The 22,191-nt window shown below is 55.9% G+C and overlaps 1 protein-coding gene across 1 annotated transcript; it reads right to left on the bottom strand.

The window, feature by feature from the left end:
- Positions 1-13,129: 13,129 nt before the first annotated feature.
- On the bottom strand, positions 13,130-21,771 carry DMBX1 (diencephalon/mesencephalon homeobox 1). Its single transcript, XM_059137843.1, has 4 exons — positions 21,508-21,771; positions 18,222-18,417; positions 17,636-17,984; positions 13,130-16,834 (listed from the first exon to the last, which is right to left on the bottom strand). Exons 1-4 carry the CDS (start codon positions 21,657-21,659, stop codon positions 16,383-16,385), a joined length of 1,149 nt encoding a protein of 382 aa, XP_058993826.1. The 5' UTR covers positions 21,660-21,771; the 3' UTR covers positions 13,130-16,382.
- Between the last annotated feature and the right edge of the window lie 420 nt (positions 21,772-22,191).

Here is a 22,191-nt window from a genome sequence, read left to right as displayed (position 1 = left end):
AATACCCCCTTCATCTGACCCCCTCCCTGCCTCTGCCTCTCCTGCCGTCTCCCCCACCCACTGACCTGGAGAAGAGGGAATCTATCTCCATAGGTGCAAAGCAGGTCATCTCTATTAATTCACAGGGATCGATGGGCCCTAACCTCTGAAGCACCCAGCCCCTGGAGCTGATGACCTTTCCTTGGAGCACATCCCCACCCCCACCGTGTGTGTGTGTGTGTGTGTGTGTGTGGCGCGTGCACACTCGCATACATGCAAGGAAGGCCGCCTGCCCAGACTTCAGTCCTGTCTTGTCTCTTCTGGATCACTGGTCTGCAGCCTCAGACGCCACCTGCTGCTGCCTTCCTTGGTAGAACAGGAGGTGAGAGGGGCCACTGCTGATGTTGCCTTGGGATGTGGTCTGAGCCACCCTCCTTAGGAGGAGGCACCCCAGATTCTAGCCCTGGAATGCTAGCCCCAACCCAAACCCCTCTCCTGCCTGCTGGCACAGGCCTGGAATGACATCACCAGGGCTCCTTCCTCTTCTCCCCACCTACAGAGACTTCCAGATCCTGTCTGGGAGCCTGGCTGCTGGGGAGGAAGAGTGAGCTTGTGCTAAGCGCTTGAGGCAGTGGGCCCCAGATGGATGGTGTGAGTGAACAGAATGGGGGGGTGGTGCACCAGGGACAACATTGACTTCCTGGAGTCTCCCTTCCACTGCCTCCCCCGGGGGAAAGGTCATCGTTTGTCCCATCTGTGCCCCCTTCCCTACCACGGGCACACCAGGAAATAGTCTCCATACCCCAGGGTCCACTTTGCAATCACCCAGCCCTAGCAACCACTCCCTCACCTCCCCAACACCCAAAGCCCCCCGCCCCCCCCCATCTTTCTGGTCCTGCTACTCCAGGGATCTCCTTCCCTCATACTCCTTCAGGCCCTTCTAGGGCACCAGCAAGACCTGGGAGCACCCCACTCTCTCACACAGAGGCTGGGCGCTTGCTCAGTCCCCACCCATCTGCGGCCCCTCCCAGACAGGCATCAGGGGACTGGTGTGTGGAAAGTGAAGACACAACTCTGAGAGCCCAGGGCAGCAAGCTTCCTGCCCTGAAGGAATTTGAGCAGGGACACTGCAGAGGGGCATGGAGATGAGGGCCTGACATACCCCCCAACCCAAATCCCACTCTGAAACTCTGAGAATTGAAGTGCCAGGGCCTGTCCTCAGAAGTCCAGGAGCTGCTGGTTCTTCTGAAAGGAGGGGTGCTTCCTGGGGCCTGTGGGGCTCAGGGATGGTCAAGCGAGCCCCACTTCCCAGAGGGAACTCCCCATAGCATGGGACAGAGGAGGCCACAAAGGAGCTGGGAATTCAGATCTCCTCCTTGTCTTCCCACTGCAAGAAACGAGGGTAGCCACTTACGACCATTTTTTACTGATTAATTAAACAATTCCTGAGCCCTACTATGTGTCCAGCATTGGGAATATAGTGGTAAGCAAGCAAGCAAGCTCTGGCAGGTGCAGGAGGGGCTTATATTCTACTTGGGGGAGACAGACAATAAACAAGTAAGTAAGTAAACAAGACCAAAAAAAATACTAGCTAGCAGAAGTGCTATGCAGAAAAATCATAAAAAGGTGTGCCAAGGGGACTTGGTGAGTGGCTGGGAGGTCTTCTCTGAGAGGTGACATCTGAGCTGAGCTCTGCCAGACAGGAGTTAGCCATGCAAGGTCTAGGGCAAGAGCATTTCAAGCTCAGAAAATGGCCAGTGCAAAAGGTGTACAGGGAGAATGAACTTCACCTATGTGTCTCCGGCAGAGAAAGAAGGGCTGTGGGGACAGGGGTGGGAGATGGAGTTGGGGAGGGTGGGCGGGGGGGCGCGTTGCTTAGCTCACGTACAGTTTAGTGAGCCAGGGTGTGGGGTTGGGCTTTTATCTCAGTGAACTGGGAGCCACTGGAGGGTTTTAAGCAGAGAAGTGACATAGTCTGATTTATGATGGTAAAGATCGCTCCGCCTGCTGTGTGGAAAATAGAGTGTTGAGGGGCAAGTGAGAAAACAGGGGCAGGGTTGCGAGGTTATGGCAGTGAGAGGTGCTGGGGTCTGGGATTGAAGTGGTGGCTGGGAAGTGGACAGATTCCACACCCATTTTTGAGGTCTCCCTGTTGGGGAAGTTCAAGAGGCGTGAAGGAGAGAAATCCAGGAGGGACTTCTAGAAATTTGTTTTGAGCAACTAGGCGGAGGGCTGGGGGAGAGCCAGGGCTATGGTAAGATGAAAGGTCTGTTACCGCAGTGGAGCTGTCTTGGAGTTGCTGGAGGCACAACTCTGAGTTCTGGAAAGGGGATATAAATTTAGAAGCCGTTGGCTTCTGGGTGATGGAGAAGCCATGAGTCTAGATGAGGCAACTGAGGAGAGATGAAGACAGAGAACTCAGAATCTAGAATAGTCTAGAAACCTCTGGGTCCAGGGGAGGGAAGGAGACCTGAATTACCCAGCTCTGAATCTCACCCAACCTTCTGCTGAGACAGGTGCCTTTCCAGTGAGGTCTGTGGCCTAGGAGTTGGGGATTTAGGAGAAGTGAGTGGAATGTGAGATCCAAAAGATTAGCAGTTCTGTTATGCACCCAAGTACTCACCTGGTCCAAGGTAGGTATGCATTAGATATTTGTTGAATAACCGAATGAGTAAAAGGTGTGGATCTTACCCCATGGCTGAGACCAGAGGTATTATTAAGATGCCTGCTCTGGGCAGAAAGGAGAAAATCTCCTTACATGTGTGGGAGTTCCCCTGGCCAGTTCCTGTTTTCTGCTTCTTTGTGGGAGAGAGGGTGACACAGGAATATAGAGCTGGCTAGATGGACATGGATAGATGGGCTCCCAGAAGCAAGAAATGGCCAGAGAGATAGGCTAAGCCTGAGGAAATCGGCACTGCTAAGGAGCACCACCAGAGGGCACTCTGGGCACATGACAGGGGATAGAGACGTCGCAGCCCAGCCAGGCTACCCAACTTTGCCATTTCCCCTTCTGAGGACCAATGCACTGAAGAAGAAGGGGAGCAAGGAACTGGGCATGTAAGGGGTAGGGGGTGTTAAGTCACATAAATTTACCGACACCTCCAAACCAGAAACCTGAACCTATTGTGCCGGGAGGCCTGACTCTGGACAAAGACAGCCTTTACCAGGGGTCACAGGTAGGTCCTGAGTCTGGTCATAGACTGAACCTTCACCTTGATCCTAGACTGAGCCTTCACCCCATTCCACACTGAGTCCCGACCTAAATCTGGTCATACTCTGGGCTTTGATCCTGCCTGCCTGGTCCCTACACTGAATCCTGACCCTGTGTTTTAGACTGGGTTTTGACTCAGTCCATGGACTAAACCTTGATCTTTATCAAAGATTGAACCCTGACCAGGACTCAGACTGAGTCTAGAACTTGGACAAATATTAACCCTTTATTCTGGTGTTAGACTGAATCCTGACCCTCACCCCATACTGAGCCATCAATCTAGTCCCAACCTGAACTCTAACCCTGATCCATACCCCGACCCTGGACAAAGCCTGAATTTTCATGAAGGTCACAGCCTGAGTCAGGTTTCAGCCCCAGAAGGAAATAACTCCTAGAAATACTTTTGAGGGTAAGATAATTCTCAGTCTCTGAATGGTCCAGAAACTCCTGGACATTGGAGCCCTGAGAGGCCAGGTAGAGAAAGGCTGTCCAGGACATGAGAAGGAAGGAGAGCTAGGCCTTCTCCCAATACCCTTGGAGCTCCAGTGGGGCCTTCCTGTCTGCTTGTGTGTCTAGGGGGGTCCAAGGCTGGGATTTTCTTCCATTTGTACTTTTGACTTCCCAGAAACCTTGGGCAAGTCCCTTTTGTTGTCTACTCCTTGTTACCTTTCAGGACAAGGTAAGAAGAAGGTGTCCTTCCATGGACCAGGCCACGACTGAAGAAGGCAGGCTGGAAGAGAAGCCCCTTCACTCTAGGAGCTCACTCTGGCTGTTCATTCCAAATAGGCAAAGAAAAAGTGAACCATGCTCAAGGTGGCACCAGCCAGGCCTCAGCCTCAGGTTGGCAGGCGCCCGAGAGCATGAAGGAGGTGTGGTTCAGGAAGTAGAAGTCCCAGAGGTCCCCGAACCTTCTTGGGGTCTGTTGTCTGTGAGGGCTGGGAGTGCTCAAGGGACCACACACCTGAGCCCAGGACACCCGGACCGGTTCAGTTTCTGCCCTACTTGGGGTTCAGCCTGGGTACCTTGCCCTGCAGGCGCGTGCTGGCCTCTAGAGGCCCAGTGGGAGCCCAGTGGCCAGCTCACCTTGAGAGGCAGTGAGGGCAGGAGTGAGGGCCAAGCCAGGCAGGAGCCTGGGCAGGGAGGGGGAGGGGAGGCGCTAGTCAAAAAACGCTGACGCCAAAGACAATGAGCTCTCCGAGGCTGAGGCAACTCATTTGGTCCCGGCCACGCTTTATTAAATTCTCATAAACCTGTCAGGGGGGACAGGGCTCGCTTCAGTTTACCTCATTAGCCCGACACAATGACAGTGAGGGGGGGCGGACAGAGGGAGGCGGCGGCAAGGGGAGGCCCTTGCTCAGTGCTGAGAACTGAGCCAGCCGGGAAGATAATTGAATTAAGTGGCTTTTGTTAATGGTTTTTAAGACTCCGAAGTGTAAATAACATTTAGGGGCTTTCTTTTAATGGTGCTGGGGTTTTAGAGACCCAGGGAGCTTAGAGGAGGCCCAGCAGGTCCCTGCCCTTCTCCCCCACCCCAGGGGAGCCCTCAGGGGAAACACTGAAGTTAAACTGGGAGGAGCAAGGGGAGGGGACAGAGAAGGTAGGACAACTTCCTGGAGAGTCTTTGAACAGTGAAGGGCGGGGCAGGTGGGCAACGTGAGGGGGGGCGGTGCCAACCGTGATGACCTGCCTGGGCTGGGATGCCACTACTGGGCAAAATAGCCAGAGAGATTCCTGGGACATTACCAGAGGCATGGCTTGGGAGTGTTCAGGGGACTGGGCATCCTGGGGCACCCAGTGCTCATTCCTCACTGATGCGTCATGGGACTCTGAAGTTAAGGCTTTATTGCTTATTGCCAGGGGAGGGGCTCCCTGGGAGGTGGTGAGCCCCTCATCAAGGTACATGTGGGAAGGCTATTGCCAGTGGATTACACTAGACCCCAGGCCTCCTAAGGGAGACTGGAAGTGAACTGCACAAAGGGGTGGGGGCTCACTTCTCTGGGGGCACAGGAAGGGCCTTGGGGAGCTGAGTGCAAGGAAACAGACAAATGGGCGAATTGTTTTGGAACCCAACCCCTGGCTTTCCTCAGTGACAGCATCTCCCTCCCTGCAAAATAGGACCAGGTCCAGGACTTCTCTGGGCTGGAGGCAAAGGGCTCCAACTAGATCCCAAGGAGCTGGAGGTATATTGGGGTAGGCCTAGCCCTAGGCCAGCCCACAAAGGGTTAAGGCGTTAATCGCCCTGCATGTGACAAAGGGAAGTGAGTTTTCTGATCCAGAAAGGATCAGTCCCTAGGACGCCCCATCAGACCCTACAGCGTGAAATTACACCCCAGCAGGGGTGCCCCCCCCCCAACTACCCGCCTAGGCCTGGCACAGGATTAGGGCCTGGAGTCATCAGTTTAATGGCTCCTACCTCCCCTCCCTACCCCTCTTCCCCAGGAGCCTTTAGTCCTGCCTCCAGGCTGGGGCCAAACTCTTCACTCACCCACCGTCCACCTGGCTATGGGTCTGTCCGGTCATTCTGGCCTCACTCTTGGTCTGGTCATTCCATAGTCTCCTTGTCTGAGCCCTGACCCCCACCCCCATGCACTGAGCCTTGACCCCACTCCCTATTCCAGTTTCTTTGTAACCCTCAATCAGCACTGTGCCTGTTCTGGCCTCACCGCTTATCTAGGTGTGGGTTGTCTCCCCACTAGCACTCGGTGCTTTGGAGCAGAGCCTGTCTTGTTCAGCACTGTCTCCCCAGTGGCCGGGTCTGGCCCATAGATGGTGCCCAATAGAATGAGCTAACTGAGGGGCCTCCCCTCCACCTCACAGAGACTGTGCTGTGGTCCCTAAACTCTGGACATCAGGACTCAAGGTGGAGAGGTAGGAGCTGAAGCCTGGGCCCAGCCAGGGCCATGGCCTGCGAGAGAGACAGGGGGCTGTGCCCGTGCTCTGATCAGGCCCAGCCTCATCTCTTACTTATGGATGCCTGGAGACCCTTATACCCACTTCCTTGGGCTGCTACTAGGCCTTTGCCACACAAGGGCCTCTAAGCCCCATCTGCACCTACAGCTAGACACACCCAGCACAGGGAGAGAACATTCCGGTCCCTGGATAGACAGCTGAGGAAACCAGGGGGCAGGGGTGGGGGCAGTGAAACCATACAGGAGAGAGAACCTGGCGAGACATTCAGAAAGCAAGGCTGTCCAAGGCAGGCAGGCAGCCTGTAGAAACTATCCTCCAACCTCTACGCGAGGTTGGACACAGAGGCCCCTGAAAAGCCAGGGCTTGCCCAAGGCCACACAACAAGGGCAGACAGAGGTCAGGTTCCCGAGGTTCGAGAGCTTGTCGTTCACCCCGCTGCTCCAGTTCACCTTGACAAGAATGGTAATTAGGCTGAACACCGGCTCCGAGCCAGGCTTTGGGCCATGCCAAGTCCTGCTCAGGGTGTTCTATCTGACTGTAGCTGAGAGGGCTCAAGAGAGGGAGGGGACTTCCTCTCCCCTGGTGTAATCAGGCAAGGCTGCCTGGAGAGGGTGGCTTGTGAATGGGTTCTGAATAACAAATAGGCTTTCCCCAGGAGGAATCAGCAGGAGCAAACATGTGGGAAAGGGCACCCTGAGTGTGTGAGGTACCACATGGTTTAGTTGGATGTTCCAGAACAGATATCATGTGCACAGACCCCAACCCCACCCCAGGCCAGGCCTGACGAGGAGGTGGCCGATTTCAGCCCAGTATGAAGAAGAACTTCATGAGAGTCAGACCTGGTAATGAACTTCCCAGCCCTGCGGATCTGTGACCAGGAGCTGGGTTTTGGTGACCACTCCTGCCCACAGGGGGATTGCATTAGAGACCCCTGAAGACGTCTGTTCTCAGAACCTGCAGCAGAAATCTCCAGGCCATCCCCAGCAGGAAATCTGTCACCCTCACCCTTGTCCATTCCCTGGGTTCAGCAGGATTCTGATGGCTGGAAGAGGGGAGAAGGAGATGAGGAGGCAGGCAGAGAGACTCGTCTTCCAGCTCCTCAGCGTCCTGCCTGAGTATCTGTCGCTTCGACCCAGCCCAGTCTAAGGGACTTAAGTCCAAGCCTAACTTAAAAACAGGACTAAGATCCTGCATGGGACTTTTCCCATATCCCACAGTTGGAGAGGCGGTTGGAGCCGCACGGTCTTTCTCAAGGTGGCTTACAGAGAGCAGACTAAAGGTGAGCCTGAATGAGGAAAGCCTTTCGGGCCTTTCTGTCCGAGATGCCTCCAGAGGGTCTGGGTGTGCCGGGGAGAGGGCTCTGGGTCTGAGGATGTCCTATACCTCCCAAAAGAACAGAAACTCCCTTCTGTCTGTCCCATGTTGACAAGGGTCCACCTCAGCCTGACCCGGATTCTTCCTGAGGTCATGGAGCTCCTGTGTTCTGGGTGTTCTCTCCTCTGAAAGAATCTTAAAGTAAAAAAACAAAGCGTCTTCTCCCCGCTGGCCGCCCAGCACGTTTGCGTGGAAGCCGGGGGAGGGACGGGGCGACCTGTGAAGGATCCAGGCTGCCAGGGCTGCCCGGCTGCTCAGGTGGAGACGGCAACAAAGAACGGCTTTGTTGCACACACGCTCACGCTCACACGCACCCGCACACGCCCCACACAAGCTCTTTCCAAGAATGGCTCTCCAAGCCGGGTTGCCAAGATAAAGGAGCCACTGGGTGGTCAGCCCCCAGGAGGAAATATCGCTCCTGTGGCCTTTGTTGTTCAAAGGGCTTTGCGAAATCTCCAGACTCCTCTTGGAACTGATCCCAGGCTGAGGTGGCGGGTTTCCCCGCAGCTGGAGGTGGAGGCCAGGACAGCGCTCAACCTCCCAGGCCTGGCGGGGAGAAGAGAGCCCCGGGGGGCCAGGCTTGCAGTCCTGAGCAGCACAGCAGCTTTAGTGTTTCATTTCCATTCTTAGCTCACTCAATTCCCACGAGCCTGGGGGTAGGCAGAGATCTTCCCATTTTATAGAGGTAAAACAGAGGTTCAGAAAAGCCTACAATTTATTAAATGGCCCCACAGGGAATTAATGCTAGGAATGAAACTGACTTGGCCCCAGGCAGACATAGCTCAGCTCTGGCTCCATTCTGAGCCCCAACTCTAACCTCTAATTGAGCTGTGACTTGTTCTAGACTGAGCCCTGCCACTGGCCTCGGTTGATCCCTGATCCCAGCTACACACAGAGCTTTGACCCTGGCCCCTAACAGAGTGGCCAACTACCCCAAATGGATCCCTGATCCTTGCCTCAGATTGCCTCTCTGGTTAGCTTTAAGCCTCATGAGGTCAGAGGTCTGTGCTTCTCATTCACAACCCCCCACTTTACATTTCGAATAATCATGACTTTATCTGTTAGACTATATATAGGGCCAAGGGAATGAGTTGGTCTAGGTTGCCAGCACTGAGTATAGCAAAAGCAATAAAGAACAAGTGTTTATTGAGCGATTACTAAATGGCAGGTGCTAAGTGTTTAACAGATGCTATCTCATTTAATCCTCACCAAGAACCCTGAAGTAGGTATTATCCTGAGTGCATTTTACAGATGAGGACACTGAGCCCCAGGGTCACACTAGGAGGAATAGAAGTACAGGATGCTCTTAGTAGTTCCCTCATCCATCACATTCAGCTGCCTGGTGAGGGCTGGGGCCAGAGAGGGCAGCCATGGCTGTGAGAGAAAGTGGCGGGCGCGAAGAGCTGAGAGCCTTCTGGAGACAGAGTTTCTGAAGCCACAGAACCACCAGGTGAGGAGCACCTAGGTGGCTCAGCTGGTGAAGCATCTGACTCTTGCTCTTTTTTTTTTTTCTTTTTTTAAGATTTTATTTGTTTATTCAAGAGAGGACAAGGGGAAAGAGGGAGCACAAGCAGGGGTAGCATGAAAGGGAGAAGCAGTCTTCCCTCTGAGCAAGGAGCCCGATGCATGGCTTGATCCCAGACTCTGGGATCATGACCTGAGTCAAAGGCAGATGTTTAAGGACTGAGCCACCCAGGCACCCCATCACTCTTGCTCTTGATTTCAGCTCAGGTCATGATCTCAAGGTGAAATCCAGCCCCACATGGTGCTCTGTGCTCAGTGGGGAGTCTGCTTGGAGATTCTCTCCCTCTGCTCCTCCCTCAGCACTCTTACTCTCTCTCTCTCAAAAGTAAATAAACCTTTCAAAAGGGGGGAATTGCAATGAGAGAGGCAGACCAGCTATATCATTTGTGGAGTCCAGTGCAAAATGAAAGTGAGGGGCCCTTGCTTAAAAATGAAGGATTTCAAGGTGGCAACATGGGAACATTCTAGGGCTTGAGGGCTTGGCCACAGGTCACATGTCCATGAAGGTAGCCCTGAGAGGGAGGGCGTGTGGATCTGGGGCCGGGAGGGTCGGAGGACAGCTTCAGCCGCATACCCACTCTTCCAAGGGCATTTGCGAGGCGTCTTCAACAGCACCAGGCAGCAGTCACGGAGTCTTCCTGGGGGGACTGTGGGGCTGGGGGGGGGGCCTGTGCGTGGAGGGGAGGTGGTGCCCCTCTCTGTGCATCCCAGGGCACCTGTCTGGAGTGTAAACTGAGAAGAATGCACGTTTGGGGGTGGGATGAGTGTGTGTGGAACATCCAAGCACCACACTGTGCGCTGTGTGTCTGAGGCCTTGTGTGGGAGGTGTGTCCGTGTGGAGGGGAGAGACAGACACCCTGAATCTGTGGAGTCCAGTGCAGAAGTCAGCACATCCCACATGTATGAGACATGTGTATGTGGGGATGTGTGAATGAGAGAAAAGGTGCGTGTGTAATTGTGAGTGTATAGGAGTGTGCCCGTGAATGTGTGCGTAGCCCCGCCTTCCCTCCTGGGCCCTGGCCTGGGCTGCCTTGCCTGCTGTGAGGGGCTCCAAGGTGAACATGTCCCCCAGCCCAGCCCCCAGGCCTTAGTGGAGCCAGAACCTCCCAGAGACATTCCAGACTGCCATAGGGTGGGCAGAGCTGTGGGGCTGCCTCCTGGGCTGCTGGGGTGATCCCGGGCCAGTGGTGTCAGGTTCCTGGGGCTGCCCGGGCCCTCCCTCCGCAGCCCTCTGAGGGCCTTTGTTGGAAGTTCAGACAAACTTGTCAGGGGGGCGGGCAGGAGGCCACCTTCTAATCGGCTTTCCCAGAAGGGAGAGGAGAATGAGAGATTGGGCGTGGAGGGGGTAGAGCTCCAGGCCCCGCAGCTCTGTGGGAAAGAGTGGGGGAGGGGCAGACCTAGCCCTACTGGCCCCAAAAGGGTCCATCCCCCACGACCTCTCAGAAGGTTCTCTGTCCCCTAGGCCCCTGAGAGATTCAAAGAACACTGGGGCCAATGCCCAAGAAACGTAAGATTTGGGGGAAACTTCAGGGACTCCCCCTTCTGCCTTTCTGATCTCACCCACCACTGCCTGTTCCCACACCGGTGGCATGCCAAGCACTCAGCCCCTCGGACTCCTCAAGGCTTCCTCCTCTTTACCTCATCTATCTGAGCCTCCCAGGAAGCAGGCTGGACATGATTAACTATTCCCATTCAACAGAAGAGGATACTGAGGACCAGAGAGAGGTAGTTATCTGCCTTAGTAAACAGCAAGCTGAGAGTAGCTTATCCCAGCTCCGTAAGGACCTTCTTCTCTTCATTGCATTTCCCGGAAGTCCCGTCACACTCTGTGTGATCTCATGTAGTGACAAGGCTTCATCTGCCATGTCTCCGTTGACAACTACCAAGGTTAAGAGTGTGGATTCTGAGGTCAGCTGGGATCACACCTTGGCTCAGTTATTACTAGCTGCGTGGTCATGGGCGAGCATCAAACCTCTTTGTGCCTCAGGGTCCTCATCTATAAAATGGAGATAATAGTACTTACCACATAGAGTTGTGTGAGGAATGGGGGCACTGAACGTTTGTGAAGTTCCAGGCCCAGGGAAAGTGCTACGCGGTATTTGTTAAATAAATTCAAATCGAGGTCAGCAGAGCAGACCCCCCTCCTGAGCCCCAGTCCTATACACTCCAACAACTTCCCTTGAATAAATAAATTACAGAAAGGCCCTTCAACTGCCACAAACAAAGCCAGTCGGGGCTCAGGCTCATTTGTTCACACGCGCCCCAGCCCAAGGGTCTCCATCTACCACGTGGCCAAACCAGAGACTCAGGAGCGCCCTTGACCCTTCCGTGGCCTATAGTCACCACAGTAATTCTACTTCCTAAATTTCTCATCAATCCAACCCTTTCTCCCCTGACCTCTCCTCCCAGTCCAAGGGAAGCCACCCTCCTCTTTTGGGGACATGACCACGACCTCGCCTCTGGTCTCCCAGCCTCTTCATGAACCAGCACACTACAAAAGATGGCAGTGGGGGTGTTACTAAAATGCAGTCTGATCACCCTACTCCCCCATTGGAAATAACTTTCAATGCCCTCCATGGCCCTTGGGCTGGAGTCCAAGCTCCCAGGTTCTCTTTCCATTCTCAGCCCCTGACTACCATCCTCAAGCTCCACCCAGACAGTCCCCCTGCTCCTCCAGGTTCAGGGGCTCCCCCATCCACTCAGTCCTGCAGCCCTGTGTGTGCCCTGTCTCTCCTGGGATCTCCTGCTCTCTTTCGAAGCACAGCTCAAAAGTCTTTCTCCCAAGGGGGCTTCCTGGCCTCCACAGGCTGACCTGGGAAACCTTCTGTACTCCCAGAGCTATTTTTTGAACCCCAGATCACCCCGTGTTGTAAGTGCCTTGAGAACATGTTTTCCATGCCCCTGGCCCCCCACACAGGCACAGGCATCAGGACCAATGATCGGCAGGTGTTGGGTAGTTAAAGGATTCAAGCCGTAGGATTCCTGGTCACCTTCTACACCCAGGAATGTATGTTCTGTGGGGCCAAAGTATGGAGGAGGCACAGGTAGATCTGGAGGAAGCAGCGGGAGATTTGGGCAGACATTTGATCTGCCAGCCTAGGGAGGTGGGAAGGCAAGGTGAAGGGGGGTGCTCCCCTAATCGTCAGCCACACTGAGGAGAGAGGAATGCATCCCCTGGGGGCACCGTCCAGGGAAGTGGGGAGATCAGGGCCCTCCCAGGGTCCCTGTGGCCTGAGGCACCTGCCCCTCAGAAGCACAGCAGGCAGCTCCCTCACACTATTAGGGCCCCCTGGGGTTCTACTAGGAAATCTCCAGAGGGGACTCTCACTACCCCCAAACCCCAGCCCCGAGATCACACTACTCCTCCTGGCTCAGGAGCCCTGTGCAGACACTCTGGAACCCCAGAAAAGGACAGTGAAGTCTGAGTAAGGAAGCTGGCCTGTCATGCTTTGCTTCAAATGCAGCAGAAATGCGCACACACACACACTCTCTTGGGAATTCATGGCACAGGTTCTCATATGTACATATAGACTTATAGGCTATAATCACACACATACACACACACACACACATACCCTGTTCACCCTGAGTAGAAAGCACCTTCATAAATCTCTAATCCATCCAGCCACCCAGCGCAGAAATCCCTTCTTCATTCTCTGCTTGTTTATCTCTGAGGACAATGAGCTCACTCCCTTCAGAGGCCACCTGTCCCACTGGAGAACAGCTCAGGCTTTAAATCCAAACGTGCCTTCCTGTCATCCCTCTTTGGTCCTGGCTCACTTGCTGTTTCCATGGAATCCCCCGCCTCTCTTCACCTTACAGACCCATCATCCCAAGCTACCCTGGTTACACCCAGCTGCCCCTGGGCCTGCTGCCTGCGCTGTGGTCTAAGCAGCCCCCAGAAGATGAAAGGCCCCCATCCCAGTTCCTCTGTTCTCCACGACCACTCCAGAGTGGCACAACAGCCACAGATTGGAAAGGGTCATGGAGAGAGCCATGAGGCCAGCCTTCCCCCACCTCCTCCACTGGCCACAGCACTGGACAAGCAATAAGGAGACCTTGAGATAGCTGCCCGCTCAGCCCACGGCCGGCGTCTCTGGGAATGAACTTGGACCAAGGGCTGTGCTGCTGGATTCTTTTATTAGCCAAGAAGGACAAAGAACAGGTCACAACATCACAGGAAGTCAGACGGACAGACGGATCACAGGACAGAGTGTCATGCTGCACTACACAGGAGGCAGGGCAGGGAGGGGGAAATCTGAGTCTTGTTTATTTCAGCTAACAGAATAAATAAATACGGTACACAGTGCTTTTGCCACGGCCTGGCATGACCTCTAAGCACAAATGGTCACAAAGTGGCTGGGGTGGAAAGCAGTCTGTCCAGCCCGCCAGCTGCGGAGTCGGGGAGAGGCCCAGGCTCCTGGACCATGCTCTGCGGCAATGAAGAAGCAGGGAAACGGAGCCCTCAAATCAGAGGGAGGGGTGAGGAAGGAGACCTTCCTGGAAGGAACAGTCGGAGACGGAATCTCAGCGTCAGCCAACAGGCCTGGAAAGGCCTCCATCTCAGGGGCCAGGGGCCCTCCCCAAGCCCATACCCTCAGGGTTTTGTAGGAGACTCAGGACAGCGTTTTCAGGAACTCAGGCTGGTCCCCTAAACTAGGCTGACTCCCACTCCAGGTGCCGGGGGTCCTACACGCTCTCCCTGTCTTCTCTGGGCTGGTGTAGCCGGCTCAATCAAATGAAGTGTTGACAAAGATCTGGGGGAAGCTGGCTGAGCCTGAGGGGGGCCTGGCTCCAGCCACGACAGAACATGGTTCCAGGATAGACCTGCCCCTTAGATCAGGGGAGGCTTCCTGGAGGAGGTGGTGAGGTCCAGAGCTGCTGGATTCCAAAGCCCACTGACAGTCTCCTGCATCCAGAGACTGGGAAAAGCATCAGTGCTCATGCTTGGTCTAGATGAGACCGTTTTCACTTCAGAAACAGACCTTCCTGGAACTGATCCCAGAAGACACACCAAAAATCCCTTCAGGTCTCCTAGCGTCTCCACCGCCTCCCTGCTTCAGTCCTCCTGCCTAAGTCTCCTCTCATCTGATGTTCCTGTGGCTGTTGGATTCACCTTCCAAATCCCAGATCCCAGATCCCGGTTCAACTCACCCCCTCCACTCCCACCTGCCTGTCTTGGTGCCTGCCCCATCAGGGTGAGCCTTTAGCCTGGATTCAAGGCCCTCAACCTCGCCTCTCATGAAACCAGGGCCCCTTGCCCCACTGGCCACCTAGTCTCACTCCGTTGCCTTGTTCAAATAGCTTTCTGGGCCCCGGCTACCATCTCCCTCACTTTTTCCCATCCAAAGTCTTCTCCATCTGCCCCAGCTCAGATGGACATCCCCCTGCCCAAGGATGATAGGCATCATCTACTCTGCAAGCCAATAGTGCCTGGCACCAACAGACAACCCCCTGCCCCTCAGCACAGGGAGAGGAGACACACCTTAGGACTCTGCACCCCCCTTTCTAGATGTAGTTTCTCTAAGCAGGGGGTGGAGGGCTCAGTGGCAAGTCACAAAGAGTTGGGGATCACAACTCGGAATCTGTGCTGGCCACTCTCCTCTCCTTGCCCTGAGCCCCTGACACTGTGTGAAGGCACGGCGATGGAGCAACCACAGAGGCTGGCACCATAGCTCAGGTAGGTAGATCAGGATTCCATCCCGATTTTCTCAACTCAAAGGGACCCTGGGAAACTGAGGCCCAGAGACTGGCCGTGTCCATGCAGAAGCTTGCACCTGCACCACTCATTGCTCCCCAGCAAGGCAACAGTAATTTCCAACTCATCGAGTGTACTTTCTAGAACCTTTTTGCCATTTTTGTTGTTGTTAGTTTAACTAAAAACTTCTGCCCTGCCAGGGATGTGAACACAGATAAGCAGGATGTTACAGGCCATCTCATCCAGCCCAGAACACAGGCCCAGAGAGGCTATGGGCTGACTCCAGGCCACACAGCTTGGAAGGGGAGTTTGCTGAGCTGGGTTCTCGGCCAAGGAGAGGAGCACACCTTTCGGTGTCAGCGACTAGCTGGCTGGAAGCCATCACTTCAATACTTGGCCCCAGATGGCCCGTCAGCAAGACAGAGACCGTGCACTGCTGTGTGGTTTGCACTTAGTGTGACAGGAGTTAGAATTCCGCCTCCCTTCCTGGCTCAGCCCCACCCCTGCAATGGACTCTAACGGCTGAACCTGGAGGCCAGGCAGTGGGAGAGGAGAACCTGCCCCCAACCCTGTTGCCCTGGAGGGACCTCTCTCTGAGAGCAGCCCTCCCCCTGTTGCCGCCCTCAGCCAGAGAAGTCTCACCAGAGAGATCTAGAGCCCTGCGGTCAGTCCTGGCTGAACACTGGCTGCAGGCCTCTTCCTGGAGCCCTTCTGGGCAGGAAGGCTGCCCTGCTCCTGCCCGCCTCAACCCTACTCCTGCCTCCACTCCCCTCCTCCTCGATCTTGGGAATGGGGCTTCAAAGCTGAGAAGAGAACGTGACACGTGACTGCTTCTAGATGCAGGGCCTGAGGGAGGGCAGCAAAGGGGGCCAGCGCTGATTCCTCCAGCGGTAGCAGGGGGTCTCCAGCCAGAGGCCTTCCCACGTCCACTGGGGATGGAAAGGGACAGCAGCCTAAGAGGACCCGTGCAGGGAGGGGACAGGCAGGTGGGAAGAAGTAGGCGGCGAGGAACAGGAAGAAGCAGAATTACTAAGACTAAAAAGTCACAATCCCAAACAAAACAAAGCCTTGGGGACTGACACCACCACACAGCCAGCACCAAAGAAAGAAAGCAGGAGCTGGGAGGAAAGATGTTGGGCCAAGGTCCAGAGCAGGGGAAGCTGGAGGCTGGGGAGAGTGGGGTAGGCAACAGGACACAGGCAGGTCTCGGAAGAAAGAGCCAGAGAGCGATGTGGACGCCGGAGGTGGAGGCAAGGGCTACAGGGGGCCTGGGGAAGGTGGGTGGGGGCCTGAAAATATAGCTTTATATATTTATATTTATATCTCACATTCCACACATCGACTTACTAGGGGGCAGAGAGGAGGGAGGGCAGGCAGGGAGGAGGCTGTGCTGGGGTGAGGATCTGGCCCCTGCGGGCCTCACTCCCCAGCAGAAGGCCGCAGGCGCCCTGGCCTCGCCTCCCCCACCCCCCTGTGGCCTCCGTGGGATCCAAGCAAGGGCCATGCAGAGGGTGTGCAAGTGTGGGCTTCACCTAGGGCTGGGATTTGGGGAGGGGGACTGGGAGCAAGACTCCAAGGCCCCGGGATCCCTGGGCTCCTAGAGTTAATTCCTTGCAAGCCATCGGGGTATAATCCTGGGGCTGGGAGGTGGCACCCAAGACCCCTGGCTGAGGCTGAGGCCAGCAGTCAGTTGGGGAGCGTATCGAGTCCCAGAGAGGCCGCATGCTGCTTGGCCCGGAGCCGCAGGTTCTCGATGCTCGTGGTTTTACTGTTCAGGGCAGCCGAGGCAGGTGCCAGGCCGGCAGGGGGTGCGGGCAGCAGTGGGGACCCCCACACGCCCTGGTGGGCCGCCGCGGCCGCTGACAGGGACTGGTAGTAAGACTGGCAGTGTAGGGAGCCCAGCGGGGCCATGTTGACGCCCAGGTAGGGCACGGCGGCTGCGGCAGCAGCAGCGGCGGCAGGGGCCGGGCCCCCCACCTCAAAGGACGAGTAATGGACGAGGTTGTTGGTGGCAGCCATGTGCTGGCGGAACTGCTCCTGCAGCCGGAAGAGGCTCAGCGGGGATGAGGAGTAGGAGTGGGAGGGGCCCAGGAGGCCACCCCCGGGGGCTGCAGGAGCCAGTGCCAGGCCTGGGGAATCTGCAAGCAGAGAAACCAAGGACTCAGGACAAGGGCAGTAGTCTGCCGGGGCGGGGAGCTCCCTCTGTCTTCCCACTCCCTCAGCACCACAGACAAGACAGATGCTGGTTCAAACCACATCCAGTCATCTCAGCCACGCACCTTCTGAAGCATCCCTCAGGTTCCTGGGAGGGAGGGGGACCCAGGCTTCCTTGAGGGGGGAGGCGGGGAAGGGGGTGGGGTCGGAGCCTGCCAAGGCCCCCATGTCTGACTTCTTGGGGATTCTCGTTTTCATTTCAAGCACTGTCCCCTCCCTGTCCCCTCCCCGGTCTGTGGCTCCTGCCCCTTGCCAGCTCTCTGGCTGGGCTCAAGATTTGTGTCTGGGCTATGCCTCATGCCACAGCTCTGTTCCTTCAGAAATATGGCCCTGTCTCTCCCACCCGTGAGAATCCCTGGGACCAATGTGGTATTCACCCAACAGGCACTACTTTGTCTGTGCTGGTTGTTAAAATACCATCATATTTCTATAATGGTTGATAAATAGCTTTTGCCCTGAGCAGTCAGTCCCCTCCCCTGCCACCCACTCCCTCCGCAGAACCCCCAAGACCTTCCCAGGATTCAGCAACTGAAGAGTGAAGGGTTGGCACAGGCCGGCTGTGGCCAACTACCCCCCCACCCCATGTCCTAGTGCCCCGGGGTAAAAGCTGACTCCCGGTGGCTCTGATTGAGCTCGTGGACTCAGGCCCCTGAACCGCCCCAGGATCTGACTGTTCTCCCTAGGCTGACCCCACCCACCCACCCACAGCACCTACCAAGCCTCACCTGCCTTGGGGCTGCCCCTCTTGCAGCCCAGCCCCTTGCTCTCAGCCCCAGGGCTCTTCTCAGTTTTGGGGTCCTCAGCCCCTGCCCGGGGATCCTCCTCCCGGTCTGGCTGGTCCTCAGGGGCTGACTCACTGGCCGACTGCTCAGACAGGCTCAGGTGAAGCTCAGCGGGAGGGTCACCACTGGGCAGGCTCGGGGGCTGTTCGGTCTCCAGCTGGGCGTCTGGGGTTGGGGCCTCTGTCTTGCCTTCCCCGTGGGAGCCTTCGGCCTCCTTCTGCTTCTGGAGCTGCTCTTTCTGCAGGCTGCGCTGCTTCTTTCGGAACTTGGCTCTGCGGTTCTTGAACCACACCTGGGGATGGGAGAGGAGCTGAGGGTTGTGGCCCTGGGTGCGCTGGGAGGGGAGGTGCGTGATAGCATTGCTCCCCGCACCCCCCAGGAAACGTGCACCCTCGATCCCTTCCAAAACTCCCCTCCTATCACTGCCTGAGTTCCGTGGGGGTGGAAAGGGCGGCTCCAGGGCAGTGGGAAGCCAGACCGCTGGGCTGGTGCAGGTCTGCAAGGTCTCCTTGGAGGAACGGGGCCCTACCTGCACCCGGGCCTCAGGCAGGTTGGTGCACATGGCCAGCCTCTCACGCATCACCACATCCGGATAGTGGGTCTTCTGGAAGGTCTTTTCCAGGGCCTCGAGCTGCTGAGCCGTAAACGCTGTGCGGCTGCGGCGCTGTTTGCGGTGCTGCGAGCCATAGCGGGCCTCCAAGATGATGTCTTGAAATGTACAGCCGTTGGAGGGCAAGGAGAGGGGGCCCATTTAATTATGGGAAATGGGTTTTGAATCTTACTTTGCTCTGACCCACTGTGGACACTCAGGCCCTTGCAGACCTGCGTCCTGGCCCTTTCCCCTTGGAAATCATCATCTTCTCTCCATACAGTTGGGGTTTCAAGACCTCCCCACACCCACATTCACTGTAAGGACCCCACAGCCAGCAGGAAGTCCTCTCCGACGACACCCAGAGGTCTAACTCATCTCCATGAACAGCTGTCAGGAATATGACTGACAGGGGTCTTCCTCAACTGGTCAGGGTGGGTAGGGAGGTGGACACTGCTCTAAGATCCTTAAAGTCCTAGGATGCTATCAGTATCATATCCTGAGACCAGCTGATGTTAACAATCTGTACATCAGTGTCACCAAGGTTCCAATATCCCATGACCCTTAGATTCTGGATACCAGCAGGACACTGGCCTCTGACTGTGCGGAGCCTGGCTGGCAGCTGGGACATACCTGCAAGGTCTAGTTAGAGGAGGTGTGACCCGTAGCCCCAACTCACTGGCACTTGATTCTATGTCCTCTGGGTATGACTCCGGTTATCACAGTTGGCCTATGAGTCTCTGACAGCAGGACCTGAGACTCCTGCTCTCACTTCTCCTCAGGAGGAAACCTGGCTCTGGCAGGACCCTCAGAGCACAAGAAAGTTTTCGCATCTAGTCTTGACCCTTTGGGCCGCTTCTTCACAGAAGAACAAAAAGATGAAGTTTTAACCACCGCAGGTTTGGAGCGGAGACAAAGCTGGGGGACCACCTCTTCTACAGGCTTGCTCACACGCTGGGAACGTAAAAACAACTCAGGGGGTGCCTGGGTGGCTCAGTTGGTTCAGCTTCTGCCTTCAGCTCAGGCCATGAGCCCAGGGTCCTGGGATCAAGCCCCGCATCAGGCTCCCTGCTGAGCAGAGAGCCTGCTTCTCCTTCTGCCTCTGCCCCTACCCCTACTCATGTTCTCTCTCTCAAATAAATAAATAAAATCTTAAAAGAAAAGAAAGCAACTCAAAATACAGGTCTGCCTAGGGCTGGTGTCTAGGATCCAGCCCTTCAGCTTCACTAGACCCCAGTGGATGGACAGTAACCTCTCTCCCTGCCTCCCACTGCCCATAAATGGTCCTGGGCAGAGAACCCGAGCTGTGTCAGGCTCTGATGGGGCTGCCAGAGCTTTCCCCTGTGTGCCAGGGACTGGGGAGTCATCCACAACCCCCTAAATGAAGAAGGAGGCAACTGGGTATCCAGAAAATCTCAGACTTTGGGGTTGCTCCTTCAGATTTAAGAGGGAGCCCTGAACCTCTCACAAATTGTCACTAATTCCAGCACGGACTGAGCTCCTGCTCGTTACCTGGAGACCAGGGCCTCCTCTTCGGTCAGCTAAACCCTGGTTGAGGGAGCAAGAATTCAGCATCCTGCCACTGGCTCCGGGGACCAAAAGCCTGGGTGATCACAGGGGAGGCCAGGCTATCTGTCCCATCCCCAGAACTTGCCCAAACAAAGGCCCACCTGGAGCTCATGTTCTTCCTTCTTAGAAATTGGAGAACTGGGGTAGAGGGCTAACTATTCCAGTTCCTCTGCCCCCACCAGCAGCGGGGAGCCTCCATCTCCATTTCCTCTCTGGGTCTCGCACAGGTTGGACATAGGGAATTCACGCCCAACCAGGGAAGCTGCCAGAGCCAGGACAAGACCGTACCCACACTGAAGACTCATGCCCCACATGATCTAGAGAAGGTCACCGGAGGCTCCATTTTATCCGCTGAGACTTGGCCCCAAGGCTGGCAGGGTCTCAAGGAGTGGGAATGCCGCCTCTCCCTCCCTGCCAGGCCAGCACCTCTTTCCAGGCGGGGTCCTCATATCTCGCCCCTTTTCTGTGCCTTTGCTCGTGGGCTCCCCTCACTAATCATTCCTTTCTAAGGTGTGGTTCCTGTCCCACAGCCGGCAGGAAGTCCTCTCTGAAGACACCTAAGCCCTAAGCTGTCCCACTACAGGATCCTCGCCTCACTCCTGCCATGCTCTCCTAGGCGTCTTGAAGCACCGATCTCCCGGGGACAGCTCTCGAGCCCTCTGAGTACTGCCTGGCACAGGGCTGGGCCCACAGGGGCTCACCAGCTGACCTGGGACAGGAGAGAGTGGGAGGCACTCCCCTCGCCCCAGGAATCACGCCCCTAGCCTATGCTGTCACATCCTTCTCTTGCCCATTGAGAGGCTGAAAGGCAGAGCAATGTTCATTGAAGGCAGAGGGGGACACAAGCCTACAGCTCCCTTGGGGCCACTTATCTTGCGACTTCTGAGCTCCTCCCAGGCTCTGCGGAATACTACTTAATACTACTTTGCGTATGTTACCTCAAACAACTTCCCACCCAGCCTATTGTCCCCTCTGTATAATGGGAGACCCTGGCTCCGAGAGGAGAGGTAAATGGGCAGATCTGCAGTGACCACAGATCCGGGACTTGAAAGTGCTATTTTTATCCATCACATCCTGTTCAAGCCCCCCAGCCCCAGCCCCACCCCCACTGAGATGTAACCTCTCTGAGCCTCAGTCTCCTTGTCCATGAAATGGACATAATAACCTCTTTATCAGCCTTGAAATTGATGCACAGAGAAAGCCTCACACAGCACCTTGTCCATCCTCCATATTCAAAACATGGGAGCTGTTATTCTCTATGTGACTCCCGTGCCGGAAGTACCCTCCCCTGGGCACCCCAGCCCTCTCCCCGCTAATTGCCGCTATAAACCTCACTGCTCCCTTACCCTCCTGCCTCAGTTTCCTAGGAGATGGGCTAATGCATCCCCCCACCCATAGGGTTGCAAAAGGAATCTGAAGGCTTCGGGCCACTTCAGGGCCCAGCACAGTGCTGGCAAACAAGGAGGGCTCTGGTCATGCAGAGATTTTGAATGGACACCTCTCTGTGTTGCTGAGTGACCTGGGAATTCCAGAGCCTCCTGGAGGAAGTTTTCTCAGTGCTCCCTCTGTCCTCTGGGGGACTCTCCCAGAGCCTCCCCACTCCACCCCCAGCCCCCACTGCTGTGTCCCCAGGGTCCCATCCCCATGGCCCTTACCAGCCAGGCGCTCAGCCAGTGTGAGAGCGTGCACTGACGGCCGGTAGTCCGGGGCGTGCTGGGCCTGCTGGGCCGCCTGCTGGTGCAGGTTATACATGGCACTGAGAGAGTTCATGGCGTGCAGCGAGTAGCCGTTCACCCCGTAGTGCTGCATGGCGGCATGCGCCTGCGGACGGGCAGGGAGGACAGGGGACGTGACTCGGGGTAGTGCACTCTCCCCTTGGGAGACACCACCCGCTCCCAGCCCAGACCTGGGATGCCTGCCTCACCCCCAAGAGCATCTGCCCCTCCATCGGAAAGCACCCTGCGCTCTGGGCTCTGGTGTCAGACTGCCTGGGTGGGAATCTTAACTCTACCACTCGGGAGCTTTGTGACTTTGGGCAAGTCACTTCAATTCTTCGACCCTCACTTTCTCCCTCTGCAAAAATGGGGCTAGTCATAGGACTTGTCACATGGGACTGTTGCAGAGGACCAGCACATAGCCCATGCTAAAAAATGTGAGCTGTTGTCATTTCTCAGCCCCGTTGCTGCTTTCCGAAGCTGTCTCCTCTTAGTCACCCAGGTGACTTATCTGTACCTTCACTGATTCACTCACACACTTATTACTCATTCAACCATTGAGGCCCACATGGGGCCAAGTCCAGAGCCGGACGGGGGACATCAAGGCATTTGCCCTAACGAGATCT

Source organism: Mustela lutreola, chromosome 10 (genome assembly GCF_030435805.1).
Source record: "Mustela lutreola isolate mMusLut2 chromosome 10, mMusLut2.pri, whole genome shotgun sequence".
Classification (NCBI taxonomy): domain Eukaryota; kingdom Metazoa; phylum Chordata; class Mammalia; order Carnivora; family Mustelidae; genus Mustela; species Mustela lutreola.
The sequence above is the reverse complement of the archived record's forward strand: the minus strand, read 5'-3'. Positions and strand labels throughout refer to the sequence as shown.

What these genes read in the sequence shown, in the direction of transcription:
- DMBX1 (XM_059137843.1), bottom strand. Translation starts at nt 21,659, where the DNA reads ATGCAGCACTACGGGGTGAACGGCTACTCGCTGCACGCCATGAACTCT. An exon ending in ACACTGGCTGAGCGCCTGGC is followed by an intron (nt 18,418 to 21,507) that starts TGGTAAGGGCCA and finishes CTTGCCCTCCAA; the next exon opens with CGGCTGTACATTTCAAGACA. An exon ending in GAGGGGCAGCCCCAAGGCAG is followed by an intron (nt 16,835 to 17,635) that starts GTGAGGCTTGGT and finishes CTCTGCTTGCAG; the next exon opens with ATTCCCCAGGCCTGGCACTG.